The 22,436-nt window shown below is 35.3% G+C and overlaps 1 protein-coding gene across 9 annotated transcripts in view; it reads right to left on the bottom strand.

The window, feature by feature from the left end:
• The window catches only part of SNX14 (sorting nexin 14), a 108,604-nt gene that overhangs the window by 53,744 nt on the left and 32,424 nt on the right, over window positions 1-22,436 (bottom strand). For 4 of the 9 annotated variants that reach the window (XM_038002232.2, XM_038002233.2, XM_038002236.2 and 1 more), the window contains exons 7-16: window positions 19,425-19,509; window positions 11,457-11,613; window positions 10,052-10,127; window positions 9,259-9,303; window positions 9,070-9,150; window positions 8,865-8,979; window positions 5,367-5,522; window positions 4,937-5,061; window positions 4,077-4,135; window positions 1,017-1,043 (exon numbers count right to left, since the gene is read on the bottom strand). In XM_038002232.2, the coding sequence (XP_037858160.1) occupies window positions 1,017-1,043; window positions 4,077-4,135; window positions 4,937-5,061; window positions 5,367-5,522; window positions 8,865-8,979; window positions 9,070-9,150; window positions 9,259-9,303; window positions 10,052-10,127; window positions 11,457-11,613; window positions 19,425-19,509 (926 nt within the window). The remainder of the gene's footprint in view (window positions 1-1,016; window positions 1,044-4,076; window positions 4,136-4,936; window positions 5,062-5,366; window positions 5,523-8,864; window positions 8,980-9,069; window positions 9,151-9,258; window positions 9,304-10,051; window positions 10,128-11,456; window positions 11,614-19,424; window positions 19,510-22,436) is intronic. The other 5 variants (XM_038002235.2, XM_038002238.2, XM_038002239.2 and 2 more) reach the window with 3 other exon arrangements.

The following is a 22,436-nucleotide window of genomic DNA, read 5'->3' as shown; positions in this document are numbered from 1 at the left end:
TGGACCCGAAAGACAGAGGTTGCAGTGAGCCGAGAAGGCACCACTGCACTCCAGCCTGGGCGACAGAGTGAGGCTCCATCTTGAAAAAATATATAAAATAAAATAAAGTCATGTTCACTATGTAATGCTGCTCTTACAACAGATATCCAAATAAAAATGACTACTTTAAAATCATCTGAGAAAGTTTGTTTTGAATGCTCAAGTGTATAGCTATTACTCCTGTGAGGAAAATTAAGTTATCTACTGAAATAATATAATTACAGAAAGAAAATTAATCAAGTTTCAAATACACCAATATGTAGTAATATGTATTTTACACATATCCAAGAAGTAAATCAAACTTCTGGAAAAGCACTAATAGTAAGTAGTAAGCAGTAAAAGGGGTACTTAAACTAGATTATTTTATCTAAACAAACATACAATTAGGGTTTTTTAAAACAAGAACTGTAGACACAACTGTCCTTGATTTAAAAAAAAAAAAATGCTTCCCAAGACATAAAAATGTTAACAAAATATTTTTAAAATCTCTAGACTCCAAATGGTTTATTCTAGTCTCTACAACATGGATATTACAAAATAATGGGGGTTGTTGAAATATGAAATTTAGAAAGTCTCACTTGTGATTATGCCCAGAAATACAGAAACATGATACTTCTTAAAAAAAAAAAAAAAATTATTTAAACATAAATAATTCTAAAATTAATTTAGCAAAATTAACAAGAACAAAAATGAGTCAATAGCCTTAAAAAACAAGATACTGACAAATTAAATAATGAAAATATCTTTGAAGTATCAGGACATTTTTATTTTATGATGACATATCATGCTATTTCAAAGAGGACATATCTAGACTAAAAGTAGGTATTCCTTTTAAAAGATTATCCTAAATAACTAGGATATAATGGCAGTTAATACTATAGTGTTTCATTTTTTTCCTTTTTATTTCTATTAGGTTGTTCACAATGTACTTTCTAAAAACATTTAATACTGAAAAGAATCACATGCTCAAGACTTACCGAAAATCATCCAAACTTAGGCTACCTCTGCAATAACAGGTATGTGAAATTATACAAGGAGAGGAAAGAAAGAAAGCCCAGATATTACACAAACTTCTAGAACACAAAACAAAATTTTAAAGCTTCAGAAGTTACACAGGTGTATGACATTCATCTTTGCAAAGGGAAGAAATCCTCATGAATAAGGTGATAAAGATAAGATAAATGCACATAGCTGTCTTGTGTGTTTGGATGAAGTCTACATTACTAAAAATGGTTCTTAAGATATGTTATCTCTTGGGTGACATGGAAAAAATTAAATATATCAGGAAATAACTGACTTTTTTCTACATCATTAAAAAAGGTTCTTAAAAATTAAATATCCAGAAATAATTCTATCTTTTCTTTGTCCTCAGGCATACCATTTCTTTCATACAGTGGAAAGTATGCAGAGACTGAACCACTAAAAATCTGGCACAAAAACCAAACCCATATTTTCCAACATTAAATTTGTGTCCATGTTAGATAGAATCATTTATGCTTCACATGTTTTTAGCTTGAGTAAAAAAATGTTTTAAGCTAAGAAGCACAGTTAACAAAAGATCTCTAAATATTAAAAAACAAAAGTTGTACTTTAAGTGTAGAATGAAACAGAGAACATGATAAATAATATGCATTAGAATTTTACTTCGAAAATATAAAATGTAGACATCAAATATATGAATACATATTTTATGTAATTTAAGTCATTTAATAGCAAATTAACAAAGCTATTCTAAATCTCCAGTGAAAGAATGTTAAAAAACTTTTATTGTATATAGGTAAATAAATCATTAACTATCACAGAAGCAGAGTCCTGACAAGACTGATAGTTAACTATTAAAATCAGATCAACATAAAGAAAACATACTTTAAAAAGTCATAATCAGTATCCAGAATGAAAAGAACCCATATAATCTGTCTTTTTTATATTTTAAAGCCAACAAAATTAGTACTTTAATATGCTGAAAATAATCAAGTGTTCTCAAAGTAGCAAAGAAGGCTTTTTTCATCTCTGAAGTTATGACCTTGACTTAGATTTTAACTACGAAGCAAGCTTTTTATTTTATTTTATTTTATTTTTAATTGAGGTGGAGTCTTATTTGCCCAGCCTGGAGTGCAGTGGTGCAATCTCAGCTCACTGTAACCTCTGCCTCCTGGGTTCAAGTGATTCTCTTGCCTCAGCCTCCCAAGTAGCTGGGATCACAAGTGTGTTCCACCGCACGTGACTAATTTTTGTATTTTTAGCAGAGACAGGGTTTCACCATGTTGGCCAGGCTGGTGTTGAACTCCTGACCTCAGGTGATCCGCCTGCCTCAGCCTCCCAAATTGCTGGGATTACAGGTGAGAGCCACCACGCCCAGTCATCTACCAAGCAGGCTTTTAAGGTCACAGAACCACTTGCCCTTAAATGGTCCTAGAAAAGGGCATTTCATTAGCTCCGTGCCCTGGTATGAAACTCCAAACATCTTAAGTCTATAAACAAGGATAAATTCTACCTGCTTCTCAAGTATGCCAGTAAATTCGAGGAAACTCCTTAGAAAAGAATTCAAATGCAAGAAAAGGCATGTGGCCTGGGCAAAGAATGTTATATTAAATAGTATGAATATGATTTTTGTTAAATAAAATCTAAGCTTCACGGCTATAACATATAAATTTTTAGGAAAAAGTTAAAAAGTAGCATTTTTGCAAATAATCCTAAACGTATTTTCTACCTTTCAGAAAAGTTATTACATGTATGCTACTTCTACTGAGGCATTAAATCAGAGTTAATAGTCAACGTTCAAAGAAACACCTATTCCCATAACACTTGGTTATGTCAAGAAATACAATATATTCTCCTCATGGCTAAGGTTTTCACATTTTTCCTTCTACTAACTATCTAAAACACTGCCCCATTTCTTGACTTATCTACTTCTCTCTTTGTAGTACATATCCAATTTATTTATATGTTTATTAGATGCTTGCTCAAATTGGAAGGTGTTGAGATGTTTGTGTCAATTTTGTACATATATAAGGTAAATGAAATGATTAGAAATGAAAAGTAAATGAAATGATTCATTTACTTTATATATAAGAAGTCAAAAGAGTTTCTTAACTTTTTTTTTTTTTTTTGAGACAGTCTCGCTCTGTCACCCAGGCTGGAGTGCAGTGGCGTGATCTCAGCTCACTGCAACCTCCACCTCCTGGGCTCGAACAATTCTCCTGCTTCGCCACCCAAGTAGCTGGAATTACAGGCATGTGCCACCATGCCCGGCTAATTTTGATATTTTTAGTAAAGACGGGGTTTCACCACGTTGGCCAGGCTGGTCTCAAACTCCTGATCTCAAGTGACTCACCCGTCTCGGCCTCACAAAGTGCTGGAATTACAGGTGTAAGCCACCGTGCCCAGCCATTAATATTCTTTCATTGGAAATTCAGAATAGGTTTGTTGATTTGCTATTATGTGACTTAAAATATATATTTATTCATATGTTTTATTTATAAATCTACTATGTAGATTTATACATTTAGTATCTGTGTCAATTTTGTACATGTAACCTTGCAAAGACAAATCAGAATATTAATTATCCAGTTTACAAATAGATAAAGCTTTTCTCTTCTATTACCTTTGTTTAGGCCTCTTAACTGTACACTTAGGTTTCTAGAGAGCCAAAAAAAGAAATAAACATTCCTCCACTTTTGTACCCAGTAAGCACTCTTAAAAAAAAGTTTTCTCTAAAACATTTAATTCTGAGTTATCTGTGGACGCCACTTACGCATTCAGTCCCTAGTCTCCAATAAAGCCGGTAATCAAAACTAATATATATTAATTATGAGATTAACAAGGCCACATTATGTAGCTTGTTAAATTTTTCTAAAAGAATTTCAGGCATTTTCAGATCACTATATAGAAGAAAGTTCTACAATTCACTAGTAAAATGCCTTGTCTACTCATATAACAATGGAACCACATATTCATTCAGAAAAATAGCTAATAAAGACAATGATGCTATCATAGAATGATTGGCAGCAAGTTCAAAAACAAAACATACAACCTACCTGTTGAATTTTGAATTGCGTGTTGGTGATTCTGCACCTCTTAAAAGTTGTCTGAAATACTTTAAAATAACAAATACTAATTATCATTTATTACACTTACAATTAATATTAAAACATGTTACCTTAGTTTACTACTTTCCAGTTTTGGAGGGAAAAAAAAAAAAAAACTATCTCAATCAAGTGAATACAGACATTGTCAAATAGGGCAAGGATGAAAATATTGCAAACGCAGATGATTTCCACAGGTTTGTAAATAACGTGTATACAATGAGATTTCTGCATCACTGCAATACTACAAAGCTGCTCAGGCATATGGCAAACCAGGCAGACCTGTTTGGTCCCAATCTATCTACTTACATAAATATAAACAGGTTTTGGTATTGATAATTGTTTTTGCAATTATTTTTTAATCTTCACTTAATTACATAGAGGAAAAGACTTGGTCTTTTTGTTCTGTTTTCTACTGAGACAGGGTCTTGCTCTATCGCCCAGGCTTGAGTGCAGTGGTGTGATCTCAGCTCACTGCAACCTTGGCCTTCTGGGTTCAAGCTATTCTCCTGCCACAGCCTCCCGAGTAACTGAGATTACAGGCATGTGCCACCACACTCAGCTAACTTTTTGTATTTAGTAGAGATGGAGTTTCACCATGTTGGCCAGGTTGGTCTTGAATACCTGAACTCAAGTGATTCACCCATCTCAGCCTTCCAAAGTGCTGGGATTATAGGCATGAGCAACCGTGCCCAGCAATCTTGTTTTATTTTTCTATTTATTTTGCTATTTGAATCACTCATCTAATGAAATCAGAGCTACTACTAAATTATGTAGAAAAATCCTCAAACAAGCTTAATATTTTGACTTACCTCATCACTATGGCAGAACATAGGAGTAAATACATTCTCCAAAAGAGAAAGGACATGTTCATATGCTTCAAAAAGACATCTCATAGTTTGAAGTTTCACAACATCTATGTATGGGCCTTCAGCAACTATTAAAAAAATTCTACTGTAGAAATTATTTATAAATAGCATAAACATATACAGTTCTAAAACTACGTTTTACTGAAACTCCACTGTAAGAAACACACTACACTGAGAAATTAGACCAACCAGGCTCTAGTTCTGACAAATACGTAAAGTATAAACAAGTCTCTTCTTTAAAGCTTTCATCTCATTAGTAAAATAGAATAATAGCTGCCCATGTACTGCAGATAGCCACTGCAACAGTAAGCAGAGAATAAATGGGAAAACTGTAAGAATGCTAAATAAGTAATTCTTATCGTCTTTGACTTACTTCTTTGAATCTCTTCTACAATGAAGGGATCAAATCTAATTTTGTCAATACTTTCATCCAAACAGTATGTTTTATAAATCTTCTGCAACTCTTCATGAAGAGATAGCATTTCATCATTTGATAATTCTGGTCGTAAAATTCTATCATTAAATTCCTCTAACAAATGAGGGAAAGAATAAGAAAAAATAATTTTAATATAAAACTATTCATAAACACTTAATAGTCCCATTCTAATTGTAGCCAACACTAACAGCAGCAATTAGAAGCAATCTAATTCATCTAAGTTTTTAAAAAATATTTGAGAATAAGATAACTACTCAATAAAAGAGAAATGCAATCAACCAGTTTTTATACATTAACAGAAAATATGTAAATACATAAATAGCAATACAAATTTGCTAAAATTCAGGATACTAAACACACTTCTAATAGTTTCCTTAAAGAACAATATTGGATTAATTTATTATACCACAAGTCTTTCATTATTCTGAAATCTGATTTACTAAATAAAAATAAATATGAATACTGTTTTTAGTTCCAAGCAATGTTTTTAAACAATATTTCTCTCCATCATGAACGCTGCAAATTAGTGGCAGAACTGACAGTCTGAACAAATGAATGTTTATTCCAAAATAAAAGATGGTTGTACTAGGACAGCCAAAATACCAATTGTTTTTTCATTTTATTTCAAGATGTGTTAATAAGGAGTTTACCATTTACTTTTTAATCATTCAAACCAAAATATAAAGGGGGAAAAAGGGAGTTAAAAAAAAAAAAAAGCTGACGATTTGTGAGGCCACAGAATATAACTGCCATTCCTGTATGAGTTAACATGCATATAAGGGGGCAGGATATTTGAAAAGACAGCCAGGAATTGTCAAAATTGATTAAAGGTCAGGTGTGGTGGCTCACGCCTGTAATCTCAGCACTTTGGGAGGCTGAGGCAGGAGGATCACCTGAGCCCAGGAGTTCAAGACCTGCCTAGGCAACATAGTGAGACTCAGTCTCTATAAAGAATTAGCCAGGCATGGTGGTGTTCACCTGTAGTCCCAGCTACTTCGGAGACTGAGGCAAGAGGATGACTTGAGCTCAGGAAGTTGAGGTTGTATTTCGTGAGCCATGATCATGCCATCTTTTCAGACAGACAAAAGCTAAGAAAATTTATCTCCAGCATATTTGTATTATAAGAACTGTGAAAATGATTTCTTTCAGCAGAAAGAAATGATATTAGAAGCCTGGTTCTGCAGAAAGAAATGAAGAGCACCGGGACAGTAAATATGCCAATAATTATAAGAACCTTTAAAAATAAATGTGTATGTGCATTTCACACATGTAGAAGCCTGATGACTATTTAGTGAAGAAATAATGTACTGTGGGTTTATAGCCTATGAAGAATTAAAATACATAACAACAAGAGCACAATAGACAGGAGGGGAAGCTCTGAGGTACACTGAGGTTCTTACATTGCTCCTGAAGTAGTAAAATATTTTTAAATTAGGACTATGATAAATGAAAAAAAAAAAAGTAATATCTGATCAATCAAAAAAATAACAGAACAGACTCAAAAAGTCAATAGGAAAGATAAAACAAAATACTAAAAAATACTCAACCTCAAGAAAGGCAGCAAAGGAGTAAAAGAAAGGCAAGGAATATACAGGACAAATATAAAACAAATACCAAGATGGAAGGCCTAACAATAAACATGTAATAAATATATCAAGTGTAAAGGTACTACAGATACCAATTAAAAAACAAAGATTACTAAATTAGTTTTTTAAAGCAAGAGCAACTATGTGCTACTTACTAGAAATACATTAAACATTTCAATCAGATAGAAAAAGATATACAAATGCACACTCAAACATAAGGAAAGATGATGTGGCTACATTAACATCAGACACAGTAGACTTCAAGACTGAACATTACCAAAGACAAAAGAGGAGCATTTTATAATGATAAAAGGATAAATTCATTAAGAAGATATAACAATCTCAAATGTGTCTACACCTAGTAATAGTTATAAAGTAATAAAAGATATATGTATTTACACAATGGAATACCACTCAGCAAAGAACAAACTAGGTATTTATTTATTTCTGAGACAGAGTCTCACTCTGTCACCCAGACTGGAGTGCAGTGGCACGATCTCAGCTCACTGTAACCTCCACCACTCGAGTTCAAACAATTCTCCTGCCTCAGCCTCCTGAGTAGCTGCTATTACAGGCATGAGTCAACATGCCTGGCTAATTTTTGTATTTTTGTCAAGACAGGGTTTCACTATGTTGCCCAGGTTGGTCTCGAACTCCTGACCTCAACTGATCCACCTGTCTCGGCCTCCCGAAGTGCTAGGATTATAGGCATGAGCCACCGCGCCTTGCCCAAACTACTTATTTAGACAAAAACATAGATGAACTTTAAAAAGCATTATCCTGAGTGAAGGAAGTCAGGTACAAAGGAATACATATTATGTGATTCAATCTATATAAAAAAATTATGCAGGCAAAACTAATCTGTGGTGAGAGAAATGAGACTAGCGATTGCTTTGGCAGGAGTAGGGGAAAGAGAGGATCTCTTGGGAAGGATCCTAAGGGAATTTTCTGGGCTGATAGAAATAAATGTTCTAGATTTTGATGAAGATGCAGATTACATGGATGCACACATGTGCAAAACTGATCAAACTATACATTTAAATTCTGAGTTTCACTATATAAATTATACCTCAATTTTTTAAGTTATATTTTAAAAAGAAATGCATTAAAAATAATTTTTTCATAGTCTATAAAGTTTCTTATAAATCTAATAATCTATAAAGCTAGAGAGCTTATAATCAAAATGAGGTATTTTTATATTTGATAATTTAATCAAAACAACCCTTTACAAAAACTGTGAAGTGATATTGACATGGGTTACAGTTTGGGTCTTTAAAATATTTTCATTATACTGTACTTTTAGTAGCTTTTATTTTTCTGCTACTAGGATTTGAATGAAGTTAGTGACAGATTATTTCCCAATCTGGAAAGGAGTGGGCACTTGGGAGAAACTCACAGATGCTGTTAGAAAATCGAGTAGATGGCCGGGCGTGGTGGCGCATGCCTGTAACCCCAGCACTTTGGGAGGCCGAGGTGGGTGGGTCACCTGAGGTCGGGAATTCAAGACCAGCCTGACCAACATGGAGAAACCCCGTCTCTACTAAAAATACAAAATTAGCTGGGGTGGTGGCACATGCCTGTAATCCCAGCTACTCGGGAGGCTGAGGCAGGAGAATCGCTTGAACCCGGGAGGTGGAGGTTGTGGTAAGCTGAGATCGCACCATTGCACTCCGGCCTGGATGGGCAACAAGAGCAAAACTCCATCTCAAACAAAGAAAAAAAGAAAATTGAGCATATGAAATTTAGTACAATGATAGATGGGTACCACAACATCAGATCTGATTTAAAATATTCAAATACATTAAAAGGTTTAAAAATTACTTTCTTAAAATACACAGGTAAGCCTCACCCACAGTCAAACAAAACTGCAACACGTGCACCGCTCCTTCTTGTTTCAGAAAGTTCATAAAACGAAATAAAAGATCTTGTTGCTCTCTGATTTGCTTCAACTCTAACTTCAGCACCTTGACATAAGAGAAAGATTAAGTTTAAGCTACATAAATGAGTTCTAAAATTATTTATATCAAAATGGTGTTATTACTGAAAATTCTTACAGATGGCTTTTTATTTCTAGGTTCTGCAAATTTCTGCAAGAATGGAACCAAAGGAGAAGCTGGTTCAGTTGCTTTTTCGGGCTTTGAAAGAAAGAGAATTATTAACTCAGTAAAATTCTCACTTGATTTGACATACAAAATCAAAATTCAATGCAGTCTGAAGTGTTTTCTAATACATTCAATACTCACTGGACTGTCATCTATGAAGATGATAAGCAAATGATTCACAGTATCCTAGTGGAAAATAATAAACATAAGTCAAAATAATTCCACTACTGTATTCTCCCAAGAATTTTCACAACTTGTATCATACTATGGAAGTTTCTAGAAAAATGAAAAAATAAATGGACCAGTGGTAAAAAAAATCTGCACATATGTATTACAGCAGGAGTTTTTTTACATCTACAAAAGAGGTTCTTAACCTTTGTGAAAATGGACAAATAAAAGCTATTCTGATTTTGGCATTTAAAGTATTTCTAAATCATTCTTAATTCTTCAAAATCTTACTGGATCAAAGGTAGAAGCATCCAACGTGTCCATCAATGGATGAACAGATAAGCAAAACATGTTATACACATACAATAAAATATTACTCAGCCTTGTAAAGGAAGGAAATTCTGACACATGCTACAACATGGATGAACCTTGAAGACACTATGCTAAGTGAAATAAGCCAGTCACAAAAAGACTCATACTTATGATTCCACTTATATGTGGTACCCAGAGTAGTCAAATTCATGGAGATAGAAAGCAGAATGATGGTTGCCAGGAGGGCTGGAGGGAGGAAGGAATGAGGAGTTATTGTTAACAGATGTAGAGTTTCAGTTTCATAAGATGAAGAGTTCTGGAGATGGGGAATGGGGATGTTTGCACAACATGAATGTTTTCAATATCACTGACTATATACATAAAAATGTTTAAGACACTAAATTTTATATTAAGTGTAATTTGTAACAATTTAAAAAAAAAAGTTAAGTCTTACTGGATCAGCTAAGAAATCCAAAGAAGGAAGGAACACAGAGCCAGACAGAATCTCTCTTACAAGTAAAGTCAAAGATCTGGAAAAAGAAATAATAATAACTGTTTATATTTAGTGATTTATATTAGTTCTTAACTTTCAAGTGCATATGAATTACCTAAGGATCTTGTTAAAATGGAGACTATAATTCAGTAGGTCTTGGTTAGGCCCTAAAATTCTGCATTTCTAACGAACTCTCAATCACTGTTCATGCTACTGGTTTGCAGACCACACGTTGAATAGCAAAGAGTTAGAGTTCTTACTTGGCTAAAATAGAATATTACTTAAGAGAAAAAAAAGTATTCCTTAACAGGAGGAACGTGGAGGACATTAGGAAATACTCTCTATTGGCCAGACAGGGTGGCTCATGCCTATAATCCCAGAACTTTGGGAGGCTGAGGTGGGGGGATCACGAGGTCAGGAGTTCGAGACCAGTCTGGCCAACATGATGAAACCCTGTCTCTACTAAAAATACAAAAATTAGCTGGGCGTGGTAGTGCACGCTTGTAATCCCAGCTAATGGCGAGGCTGAGGCAGGAGAATCACTTGAATCTGGGAGGTGGAGGTTGCAGTGAGCTGAGATCACACCACTGAACTCCAGTCTGGGTGACAGAGCAAGACCCCATCTCAAAAAAAAAAAAAAAGAAAATACTTCCTACCTAAGAGTACTTAAATGTTTAATACATATTTAAATTAATATTTAATATTATTAATATATTTGTAATCATATTTACTATTATAAACTAGTCTAGTATAAAAATCATGCAGTTCAAAATACTAAAATAATTTTAATCACATAAAAACTTTAAACAAAAAGTAGTATTTAAAGTATATCACTTTAAAAATCACTAAAAATAAGACATGATTACTCCTCTAATGGTTATTAGGGTAAGAGTAACAAGGTAACTTACGGAATAATCTAAACATATTCCAGCCAGAAAAATGAAGAACAGACTAAATGACCTCCAAATATTTTTCCCAGTTGGATACCTTGAAACATAAACTCATCTATACAGTTTATTTAAGTGTTTTTGCCTATTATAGTTATAATGTGCATGTCTTTAAAGGGGAACACCAATGAAATAAAATATAATGATATAAAAAAATTTTATTCATATTTATATTTTATGTCCAAGATCAGTTTTAAAGAAAAATTCTAAGCTACACAACACACCACAAATAGCACTTAAATTGGCATTTTAAGACCATAATTAATAAATTATATATTAATACTTTAATAAATTTTTTCAAATGAAAAGTTATTCATAGGCTAACCTCAAATTTTATTGTACTCCTATCATAATCAAAAATAGCAATATACATATGGCATGTTATGCAAATACTATTATATTGTCTAGTCTTTTTATACCTGCAGTCTGTTGCTTTAGGAGGCAAAATATAAGGAAAAAGCAGTTCAGTAAGTTTCCTTAAATAGTGTAATTCATCTCTTCGACTTCTCAAAGCAACATGAAGCTCTGGACCATATTCTTCTAAAGCAGCTTGCTGTAAAAACTCTGTATTTTTCACTATAGAGATCAAAGATAAATATCGAAACAAGTTAAGTGATATTAAATAATTTCGGTCATTTCCACTAACAAATAGAAAAGCATGGGCTGGGCGTGGTGACTCATGCCTGTAATCCCAGCACTTTGGGAGGCCGAGGCAGGCAAACCGCTTGAGACCAGGAGTTCGAGACCAGCCTTGCCAACATGGCACAATCCCGTCTCTACAAAAAATACAAAAATTAGCCAGGCATGGGGGCACAAGACTGTAGTCCCAGCTACTCAAGAGGCTGAGGCAGGAGAATTGCTTAAACCCAGGAGGCAGAGATTACAAGGCTGCAGTAAATGGAAATGTTTCCAAAAAACATATGTAACCAAGTCATTCCTTTCCTAACCTCTTTTCAATGTGCACTTTATTAGAAGTCTGTTTATTTTGCAATAAATTGATAAATGGACCCTCTTGCAAACAAAAATTTAAACTTATGTCTCTACAAGTTATATAAAATAATAGCAAATGATTAAGTGGAAAAAATTAGAGAAAACAACTTTTACAATTTCTAGCACACATAAGGCTTTTGTTGCCAAATGCTCTATCCTCTTTATCCTCTCCAAAAGCAAAAACTATCCTACTCAAAATTATTATCTTTATTATTTTGAGACAAGGTCTCGCTCCATCACCCAGGCTGGAGGTATGCAGTGGTGTGATCTCGGCTCACTGTAGTCTCGACTCCTCAGCTCAAGCGATCCTCCCACTTGAGCCTCCAGAGTAGCTGGGCCCACAGGCGGGCATTCCTGTGCCCGGCTAATTTTTGTATTTTTTGTAGAGATGGGGTTTTGTCATGTTGCCCAGGCTGGTCTCAAACTTCTGAACTGAAGCAATCTGCTCACTTTAGCCACCCAAATTGCTGGGATTATAGGCCTCAATTTTTCTTTTTTTTTTTTTTTTTTTTTTGAGGCAGAGTTTCGCTCTTACCCCCAGACTGGAGTGCAATGGCATGATCTCGATTCACTGCAACCTCCACCTCCCAGGTTCAAGCAATTCTGCCTCAGCCTCCCTAGTAACTGGGATTACAAGCACCCACCACCACATCCAGCTAATTTTTATATATTTTGTAGAGACGGGGTTTCACCATGTTGACCATGCTGGTCTGGAACTCCTGACTCCAGGTGATTCACCCACCTAGGCCTCCCAAAGTGCTGGGATTACAGGCATGAGCCACTGCACCTGGCCTCAAAATTCTTCAATTGTATCTGCTTTCACATCCAAGTAACCTTTTAAAGCATTTAGAGTATCAAAACATGCCCTCAGCCCTCAGACAAAATGGAATCCCCCTAGTTGAGAAACTAAAATTTAAAATAGATCCAGGCCACTACAGCTGGTGAGGAAGCAGTTATATACTCTGTGTTCTCAGAAAGATGCTATGAAACTTTTCCATATGACCTCCCTTTCTACAATCAAGCAAAACCAGTTCCTGTGGTTGGGAGCCAAGATGAACTGTGGCTGGAAATCCCCTCCCTCTAGAAGCGATTTCAAAGAAACATCTGTCAAATTTCTGGTTTGGGGCCTGGAAACCAACCAATCAGGGCTCCCCTGAACCAACCAATTGTAAGCTCACCTGTCCCAGCCAATCAGGATTCAGCAGTATCAACCAATCAGAACTCAGCCGCACTGACCAATCAGATTGTAATCCTTCATCTGCATAAAGTGGCCTGACTGGGAACCTGGGAAGGAACTCTTTGTCCTCTGGAATGCAACTTTGTTTCAGAAGAAGGCTATGTTTCCCTGGTTTGCACACTGTTCCCTGAAACGAAGTCTCTTTACTCTCAAATCCCTTTTCAGAGAACTTGTGTTCACAATAGAATCTGGCTTCATTGGTTAAGTTCTGGATCTTCTGCCCAGAGCAGAGGACATAGGAAATATAATACTATTTAAAGTAGAAACCCATGAAAGGATAGATTTCTTAATAAATACTAACTGATAATAAAAGTTACGTTAGCAAAGTTTTTTTTTAGACCTGGCAATAACTAGTATTTTCAAATGTAAAATTGATAGTATTGCTCCTTCTATAGACCTCAAAAGACTAAGTGGAAAGGCAAGTGATGCTTTTCCCTTTCTGCACGCGGTGCAGTTTTTTCAAATCATGGAGTCTGTGTTGGGAATCTTAACCCTAATTCAATGGCATTTATTTTAGAACTATTTCCTTCTGTGTTTATTGAAATAGAATGCAAGCATATTCATACACACAAAAAAAGGCATTATATGCATTCCAACAGTGTGAGTACTGAGATGGAGCAGCAATCCTTCTTAGGGGCCTGCCAGGACCCTCAGCATAAAAATAAAGAAAAAACTTTTGAGTCCCAAGGGAAATTGCAGGCACCTAAGCTAGCCCTACAATCAGCAATTAGGAAAGTGAGTGAATAACTTGCTAAACAAGAAAATAACAACATAAACAACAGCCACCCAAGTAAGCCAGAGTCACAAGATGTTTGGTTCCCTACAGAAACTAAAGATAAAATTGTAACATATGTCCTTGAATTATTTTTCAGAAACCTGGACCCCCACTAGATAGAACATGTCAACCACTGTCATGGAGACCTCAGACAAGGGGGAACTGAGGACTGAACTATAACCACCGTTCTTTGTTCTAAATTTCTTCCTGAGGGGCCTGGAGAGAGTTACACCCACAGATCAAACCTTAACATTCCTTTCTGCTAACCCCAGGTTTTTAGACAAAGCCTTGCTTTCTTAACCAACTGCAAACCAAAGACTCTCTGAATCCACCTATCACTTGTAAGCCCCCACTTCAAGATATCCCAGCTTTCTGAGTCAATCCATGTATAACCTTCATGTGCTGACTTACAATTTTACATGTAACTTTTGCTTCTTGAAATTTACCCCAAGTCTAAAAACCCTTGCTTGTATGCCACTGGGGAATTCAGGTCGTAAGCAGTAGCTCCTTGTTCTCCTTGTTAGCAATAAATGCCTCATGTTCCCTTGCTGAAAATCCCAGTGTCAGTGCTTGCTTTTTTTCTGCACACTGGGAAAGCAGACCCGAGTTCAGCTTGGCAACAGTACTAAAAAGGTAAATCAAGGCTATCTGGACTTGTGGGTCTAAAGCGGGATTAGCAAAGGACATAGTTTTTAAAAGAAATGCATTTTAAATTATTTGCCAAGCTGTTTTTCATTAGAATTTGGGGCATGGGTCTTTTAGAAATTTATATCATGAACATAAAAGTCAAAACTCTCTGCACAGTATCTTAGCACAGTAAGCTGTGCTAAGTCCCAGTTCTGCTTCTTTATTGATAAGATTTTAAACAAATGAAACAATCCCTTTGAGCCTTAGAATCTGTATCAGGCCGGGCATGGTGGCCACATCTGTAATCCCAGCACTCTGGGAAGCCAAGATGGGCAGATCACAAGGTCAGGAGATCGAGACCATCCCGGCTAACATGGTGAAACCCCATCTCTGCTAAAAAAATACAGAAAAAATTAGCCAAGTTTGATGGCAGGCACCTGTAGTCCCAGCTACTCAGGAGGCTGAGGCAGGAGAATGGCGTGAACCCTGGAGGCAGAGCTTGCAGTGAGCCGAGATTGCGCCACTGCACCCCAGCCTGGGCAACAGAGCAAGACTCCTTCTCAAAAAACAAAAAAGAATCTGTATCAGTAAACAGTTATTAACACTGAAAAGTCATAATATAATATAGATAAGTAATTATAATATTTAGTGTGATTAAGCATTCATACATAATATATAAATTAAATCACCAGATTGGAATCTACTATGGTCAGACATAACGGACTTTTATAATCCTAGGTGATAAGAAATTAAAGGAATCAGGCAAAATATTTTAAAGTGGGGAAAACACCGTAACTGGGAATATAAGCAAAACAGAGATGCTAGAATACAAAGCACGGATTAATTTCCACTGATCGCCAGTATATTTAATGCCTAATCAGTTGGCAGTTTTCAGACCACAAAAGGAAAGGTCCACAAAATCCATGATAAAGAGGTATCTTCAGGTTGAAAGTCTGGAGTAAAGTCCCACACAATCATTATCCAATTTACATTATATATATATATATGTATATAAATGTTGAATATACACATATATTCATATATTGCATACATACATATATGTGTATATACACACACACATATATATATTCAACATTTCTAAGAGCCATGGAAGTACTTACATAGACAAATTCTATATAATGCCTATTCTCAAGAAGATTGAGCAGAGAATGCCAAGACAGAGAAGACAACTATGGATGAAGAAATGAAACTTTACTTCCTGAATTATGCTCACATGTAGAGCCAAAGAACTCAGAAAACAAATTTATACACTAAAAGAAATGAAAAATCAAAAATTTGAAAACCTTTTTTTTACAAGTCTATCTAATTTACTATCATAATATTTAGAACACTGGGATCTTGGGATAAAACAAGGGCCCTCCTAATTCTCTGAGCCTTTACTTCTATGGACTTCATTAATTATGATGATTACAATGTTATTAATGAATCCAATCTAACATTTTAGGGTGACTTTATAATTGAGGATGATTTTTTACATAGTAGTAAATTAGCAACTCCTCTCACAAAAATTCAATGATAAATTTTAGTCAAATTAGTTTATATTATGTATCACTCTCCTTTTTTTTTCTTCTTTTTTTCAGACAGGGTCTTGCTCTGTTGCCCAGGCTGGAGTGTAATTGGGTGATCACAGCTCACTGCAGTCTCAAACTCCTGGGCTCTAGAAATCCTCCTGCTTCAGTTTCCCAAGTAGCTAGGACTTACAGGCACAAGCCACCACACTCACCTAATTTTTTTATTTTTTTGTAGAGACAGGGTCTCACTATGTTGCCCAGGCTTGTCTCAAACTCCTGGGCTCAAGTGATCCTTCAGCTTCAGCCTTCCAAAGTGCTGGGATTACCAATGTGACATATATATATAACGTCACTCTCATAGAGACAAACTAATTTGGGGATTTTACTGAACTCATCAATTCTACTAAAAGTTGAAAGATGACTCCATTTACTCATAGTCTGAGAGGCTTCTTGTCTTTGTCTTTAGAACAAAATTAAAACTGTATTAAAAATAATTGTTCCATACAAAAACCTACAAATGCTTATAACGGCATTATTTATAATTGCCAAAAATTGGACCAAGATGCCCTTCAATTGGTGAATGGATAAACGAAGTGTGGTATATCCACACAATGGAATATAGTTGAGTAGTAAAAATAAATGGGTTATCAAGCCATGAAAAGATAAAGGTTAAATGTATATTGCTAACTGAAAGAAATCCATCTGAAACATATTGTATGATTCCAACTACGTAACATTCTGGAAACGTCAAAACTGTAGAGACAGTAAAAATATCAGTGGTTGCCAGGGATTCTCAGAGGAAAGAAGGATGAACAGAGAAAGCACAGGGGATTTTTAGGGCAGGGAAACTATTCAGTATGCTACTGTAATGATGAATACATGATTATACATTTGTCAAAATCCATAGAGTGCATAATGTAAAGAGTAAAACCTAATGCAGCCAGGCATGGTGCTCATGCCTGTAATCTCAGCATTTTGGGAGGCTAAGGCGGGTGGATCAGCTGAGGTCAGGAGTTTGAGACCAGCCTGGTCAACATGGTGAAACTTCGTCTCTACTAAAAATAACAAAATTAGCCAAGCATGGTGGTGCAGGCCTGTAATCCCAGCTACTTGGGAGGCTGAGGCAGGAGACTCACTTGAACCCAGGAAGCGGAGGTTGCAGTGAGCCGAGATCGTGCCATGGGACTCCAGACCGGGCAACTAGAGCAAAACTCTGTCTCAAAAACAAACAAACAAATAAACAAACAAAAAACACCAAAAACCTAAACTACAGACTTTAGTTAATAATGATGTATCAATATTGGTACACTGATTATAATAAATGTATTAAGTAATGTAAGATGTCAATGCTAGGAAAAAGTGAGAGTATATGAGAACTCACTGAACTTTCTGCTCAATAATTCTGTAAATGTAAAATTGCTCTAAAACATAGTATCTACTGATTTAAAGAAAAATACTTTTCCTATACATTCTTCTGACAGTAAAGTAGCCTTTACAACACGACAATTAAGTTACACGTACTTGGCCAGGCACAATGGCTCACACCTGGAATCTCAGCACTTTGGGAGGCCGAGGCAGGCAGACTGCTTGTGCTCAAGAGGTTGAGACCAGCCTAAGCAACATAGTAAGACCTCATCTCTAAAAGAAAAATTTTTTTTCAATTTAAAAAGAAAAAGAAAGTTATGTGTACTCAAACTCTTTCACATTCTTTTTTTTTTTTTTTTTTTTTTTTTTTAGATAGAGTCTCGCTCTATCTACCAGGCTGGAGTGCAATGGCACAATCTCTGCCCACCACAACCTCCGCTTCCTGGGTTCAAGCCATTCTCCTGCCTCAGCCTCCTGTGTAGCACCACCACACCTGGCTAACTTTTGTATTTTTAGTAGACATGGGTTTCACCATGTTGGCCAGGCTGGTCTCGAACTCTATCTGATCTCAAGTGAGCTGCCCACCTCAGTCTCCTAAAGTGCTGGGATTACAGGCATGAGCCCACCACACCCAACCTCATCTTTTTTTTAAACTATGTTGAAGGTAAAATTATTTTTACTTGTTATAAGATGAACACAGAATAATTTTTAAATATATAAAACAATTCTGATATCTGAGGAAATACTCATATCAAAGGGAAAATAAACTAATAATTTCATTTAACTTCAAATCTACCTATAGCATAATTGCCCAAAATGTTTTTTGATTAAAATAATTGATACTATATGGGGGAGAAAAGTGGTTCCAGGCTCAAATGAATTTGGAACGTGCTATGTTAAAGTTAAAGCTATTTCACTGCTGCGGGACTACCCAAAGCTTTTGGTGTGCTCCTACCTATGGGAATTTCTACAAGGGGAATACAATAGTAATTAACAAAAAATATGACCATGAAACCTCTTCTGGTCACATGGTCATGTGTGTAGAGTGGTATTCTGCAGAAGATACTTCAGAAACCATTGACAAAAAAGAATACCAAATGCAAATACAAGGAAAATCTCAGTTTAACGAACTAAGTATAGTGCATAGAAGTAGTTTTGTTAAAAAGAAACATTTTAGAGCTTGATCTTAGAGCATGAAAAGTCTCAAATGAGGATTCCACTCATTCACTCAGAAAAAATCTTGCAGGATATGGTAAGGAAAGGAGGAAAGGAAAGAAGGAAGGGAAAACATTTAATGAACATATGCTATGTGCAAATCATGATAGTAAAAAGGACAGAACATACATGAGAAGCAGCAAACAGGTCATCATGGCTAAAGCATAATATAGTGAAAGACAAGACTAGATCTAATATCTGACTAGACAGAAAAGGATTTACACACACAGTTTAGATGCTATGACAGTCACTGAATTTTTTTTAGCAGAAAGACAATATGAGATTTGTCATATCATAAAAGTAACCTAGCAGCAATAAAAAGGATGGGCTAGAATAGATCAAAACCATCAAAATCACTAAGGAGAAAGGGTGAAGAGAAATGAAAGCTACTTCAGAGAAACAGATTATCATTCAAAACTGACTACGAGTGTCAGCAGTAAAGTTAACTTTTATTTTAATTTTTAAAGGTTCTCAAGTTTTCACACAGTATTAACAAACTACTGAAAGAGATTTCAGTTTAAAAGAATACTCTCACATCAACTGTGAATATATAAGTTAATGAATCAGTACTCATATTTAGATATTTCAGGTGAAAATTGGTGTATAAAAACAAAATCACTCAAACTATAGTAGAAAACTGTATTACCTTTCTGTCTGGCTTTAACTATCACTTCTATATGCTTCATTGCTGCTTTTAATAGTTTCTTGGTTATAATAGATGGAATATCCACCTAGAAAAATTCAACATTAAAACTTTTAAAATAATTATCATTAAGTTACAGTGGCAAGTACACTACAATTATGATATTGGAATATATCTTAAAAATTAGAAATATTCAGAATCTTTCAAAAATAACACTTTATATTCCTGCATCATACTAAACTGTAACATTAGATAATTTTTTTTACCCACAGTACTGAAAATTAATCTTAATATGTATACCTTAAATACTAAATCTTTCCCACAAAATAGTATCTTTATTCCTAGCTTCTTTACGTGTTCTTCGTATTAAATGCATTCAAGGAAAACTCCAGTAACTTAAGTAACTTATTATTCCTTTGATGTTGTAAATTTGTGATTAGTAAGAAATTACTTGAAAATGAACTTCCTCATTCAGCTTACAAGATAAATCCTGGTTTGTTTTTTGGGTTTTTGTTGTTTTCTGAGACAGGGTCTCACACCGGCTGCCCAGGCTGGAGAGCAGTGGCACCATCTCACTGCAGTCTAGTCTCCCAGGCTCACAGGTGATTCTCCCACCTCAGCCTCCGGGGTAGCTGGGAATACAGGCGCATGCCACCATGCCCAGCTAATTTTTTGTATTTTTTAGTAGGGATGGGGTTTCACCACGTTGCCCAGGCTGGTCTCCGACTCCTGGACTCAAGTAATCCATCCACCTCAGCCTCCCAACAGCCTCCCAAAGTGCTGGGATTAAAGGCATTAGTCACCATGCCCAGCAGGAATCCTGGCTTCAAGATATATGGAAACATCCTATTTTAGAATAAAATTAAGTTTCATCATTCCCCATCAAGATTTTTCAACCTAAAGGCTAGAAGCTGCAGTGATCACGATAGGTTAGTGAGGGAGGGCTGAGGGCTTATATGCACACACGGAAAACAGGAAAAACAATAACTAAAAATAAATTATAAATAAATCAACAAAAAGCATATTTATTGGACTTCAATAGGCCTGTATTCTACCATAAAACTTAATACATTATATATTTCCTTTATCAAAGGCATGAGAAAATTCCATCACAATAGTGTTAATTTTTCAATTCTTTTTAAACTCCATATTAAAGAAGGGAACAAAATCCCAGGGTGATTTCATCTAGTAAGTATGATGGATCATAAACCCTCAAATTTTATTTGCTGATAAAACCCAGATCAAACACAGTCAGTAAGAAGGGATATTCTTGCTAGTATTACACCTCATCAAAAATAACATCACTCTTCATTTGCCCTTGGCCACTTGGTACTCGCTTATAAATTACTCTCATATTTATCAAATAAACAAGATGTTATAGTTTTCAAACATTTTGTAAAATCTTGTCTTCTGAGAATACTCAGTAAGATTTTTATTTGTAAGTTCCACTTTAGGGAATTCAGGTCAGAATTAAAATGGGTAAAATAATGGGTCTGTCACTAAACTTTGATTTTTAAAAAATTGTAGACCCTAAATGATTCTTTGTTTTCATTATTCCCAAACTTCCAATTTACATTATGCAGGCAACAGAATCATGACCAGAACATTGTAGAAGGTATAAGATGACCAAGGCCTAATCTTTTGCCCTTTAACATCTGCTAACACCTGCTAACACTTTAACAAAGTTAATACCTTTCTATAAAATGAATATAATAATGACCCATTTATCTTCCAGGATAGTGATGCAGATAAAATAGGAGCCATCATATAATTCAGAAAATCAAAGAAAATATTTTGCGAGTCATTTATCTGATAAAGGACATGTATCCACATAAATAACTTTTACAACTCAGTCATAAAAAAATAACCCAGTTAAAATGCAGGTAAGGAATCTGAATGGACATTTCTTCAGAGGCAGACAAATGGCAAATAAGCATAAAAGTTCTCAACATTATTGGCATCAGGGATATGCAATTCAAAACCACCATGGAATATCATGTCACATCTACTAGGATGGTTAGAATAAAAGAGTGAGATTATAACTAGTTCTGGCAAGGATGTAGAGAAATTGAGATCCTCATATACTGCTGATGGGAATGTAAATGGTGGAGCCACTTTGGAAAATAGTCTGGCAGTTACTCAAATTGTTAGACACAGAGTTACCATTTGATCCAGCAATTGTACTCCTATGTATATACCCAAGATAAGTGAAAATATATATCCAACAACAAAAAGAACACTTGTACACAAATGCTAATAGGTACATAACAGACAAAAGGTAGAAACAATACAAAGGTCCATCAACTGATGAATGGATAAACAAAATGTAGTACATTCACACAATGGAATATTAGCCATAAAAAGAGTGAAATATTGATACATACTACAACATAACATGGATAAACCTTGAGAACATTATACTGAGTAAAAGAAACCAGTCACAAAAGGCCACATATTGTATGATTCCATGTATATGAAATGTTCAGAATAGACATACAAATCCACAGATATACGAAGATTTGTGGTTGGCTATGGATGAAAGGATAGAAGAGGTGATGTTTATGGCTAGAGGGTACAAGGTCTCTTTCTGGGTGATGAAAATGTTCTAAAATTGACTATGGGGATGGTTGTACAACTGAATATGCTAAAAACTATCAAATCATATACTTTAAATGGGTGAATTACATGGTATGTAAATTATATCTCAATAAAACTATTAACAAAATATATACATATATACCTATAAAACACTCCAAGTATGAGGTGCTATTAATTTAGAATCCACTAAGCTAGTCCAAAGCCTAACATAGGCCTGGCACAGTGGCTCACACCTGTAATCCCAGCAGTTTGGGAGACTGAGGCGGGTGAATCACTTGAAGTGAGGAGTTTGAGACAAGTCTGGCCAACATGGTGAAACTCGTCTCTACTAAAAATACAAAAATTAGCCAGGTGTGGTGGCGGGCACCTGTAATCCTAGCTACTCCGGAGGCTGAGGCAGGAGAATTGCTTGCACCT

This window comes from Chlorocebus sabaeus, chromosome 13 (genome assembly GCF_047675955.1).
Source record: "Chlorocebus sabaeus isolate Y175 chromosome 13, mChlSab1.0.hap1, whole genome shotgun sequence".
Classification (NCBI taxonomy): domain Eukaryota; kingdom Metazoa; phylum Chordata; class Mammalia; order Primates; family Cercopithecidae; genus Chlorocebus; species Chlorocebus sabaeus.
This window is presented reverse-complemented; position numbering and strand designations above follow the sequence as displayed.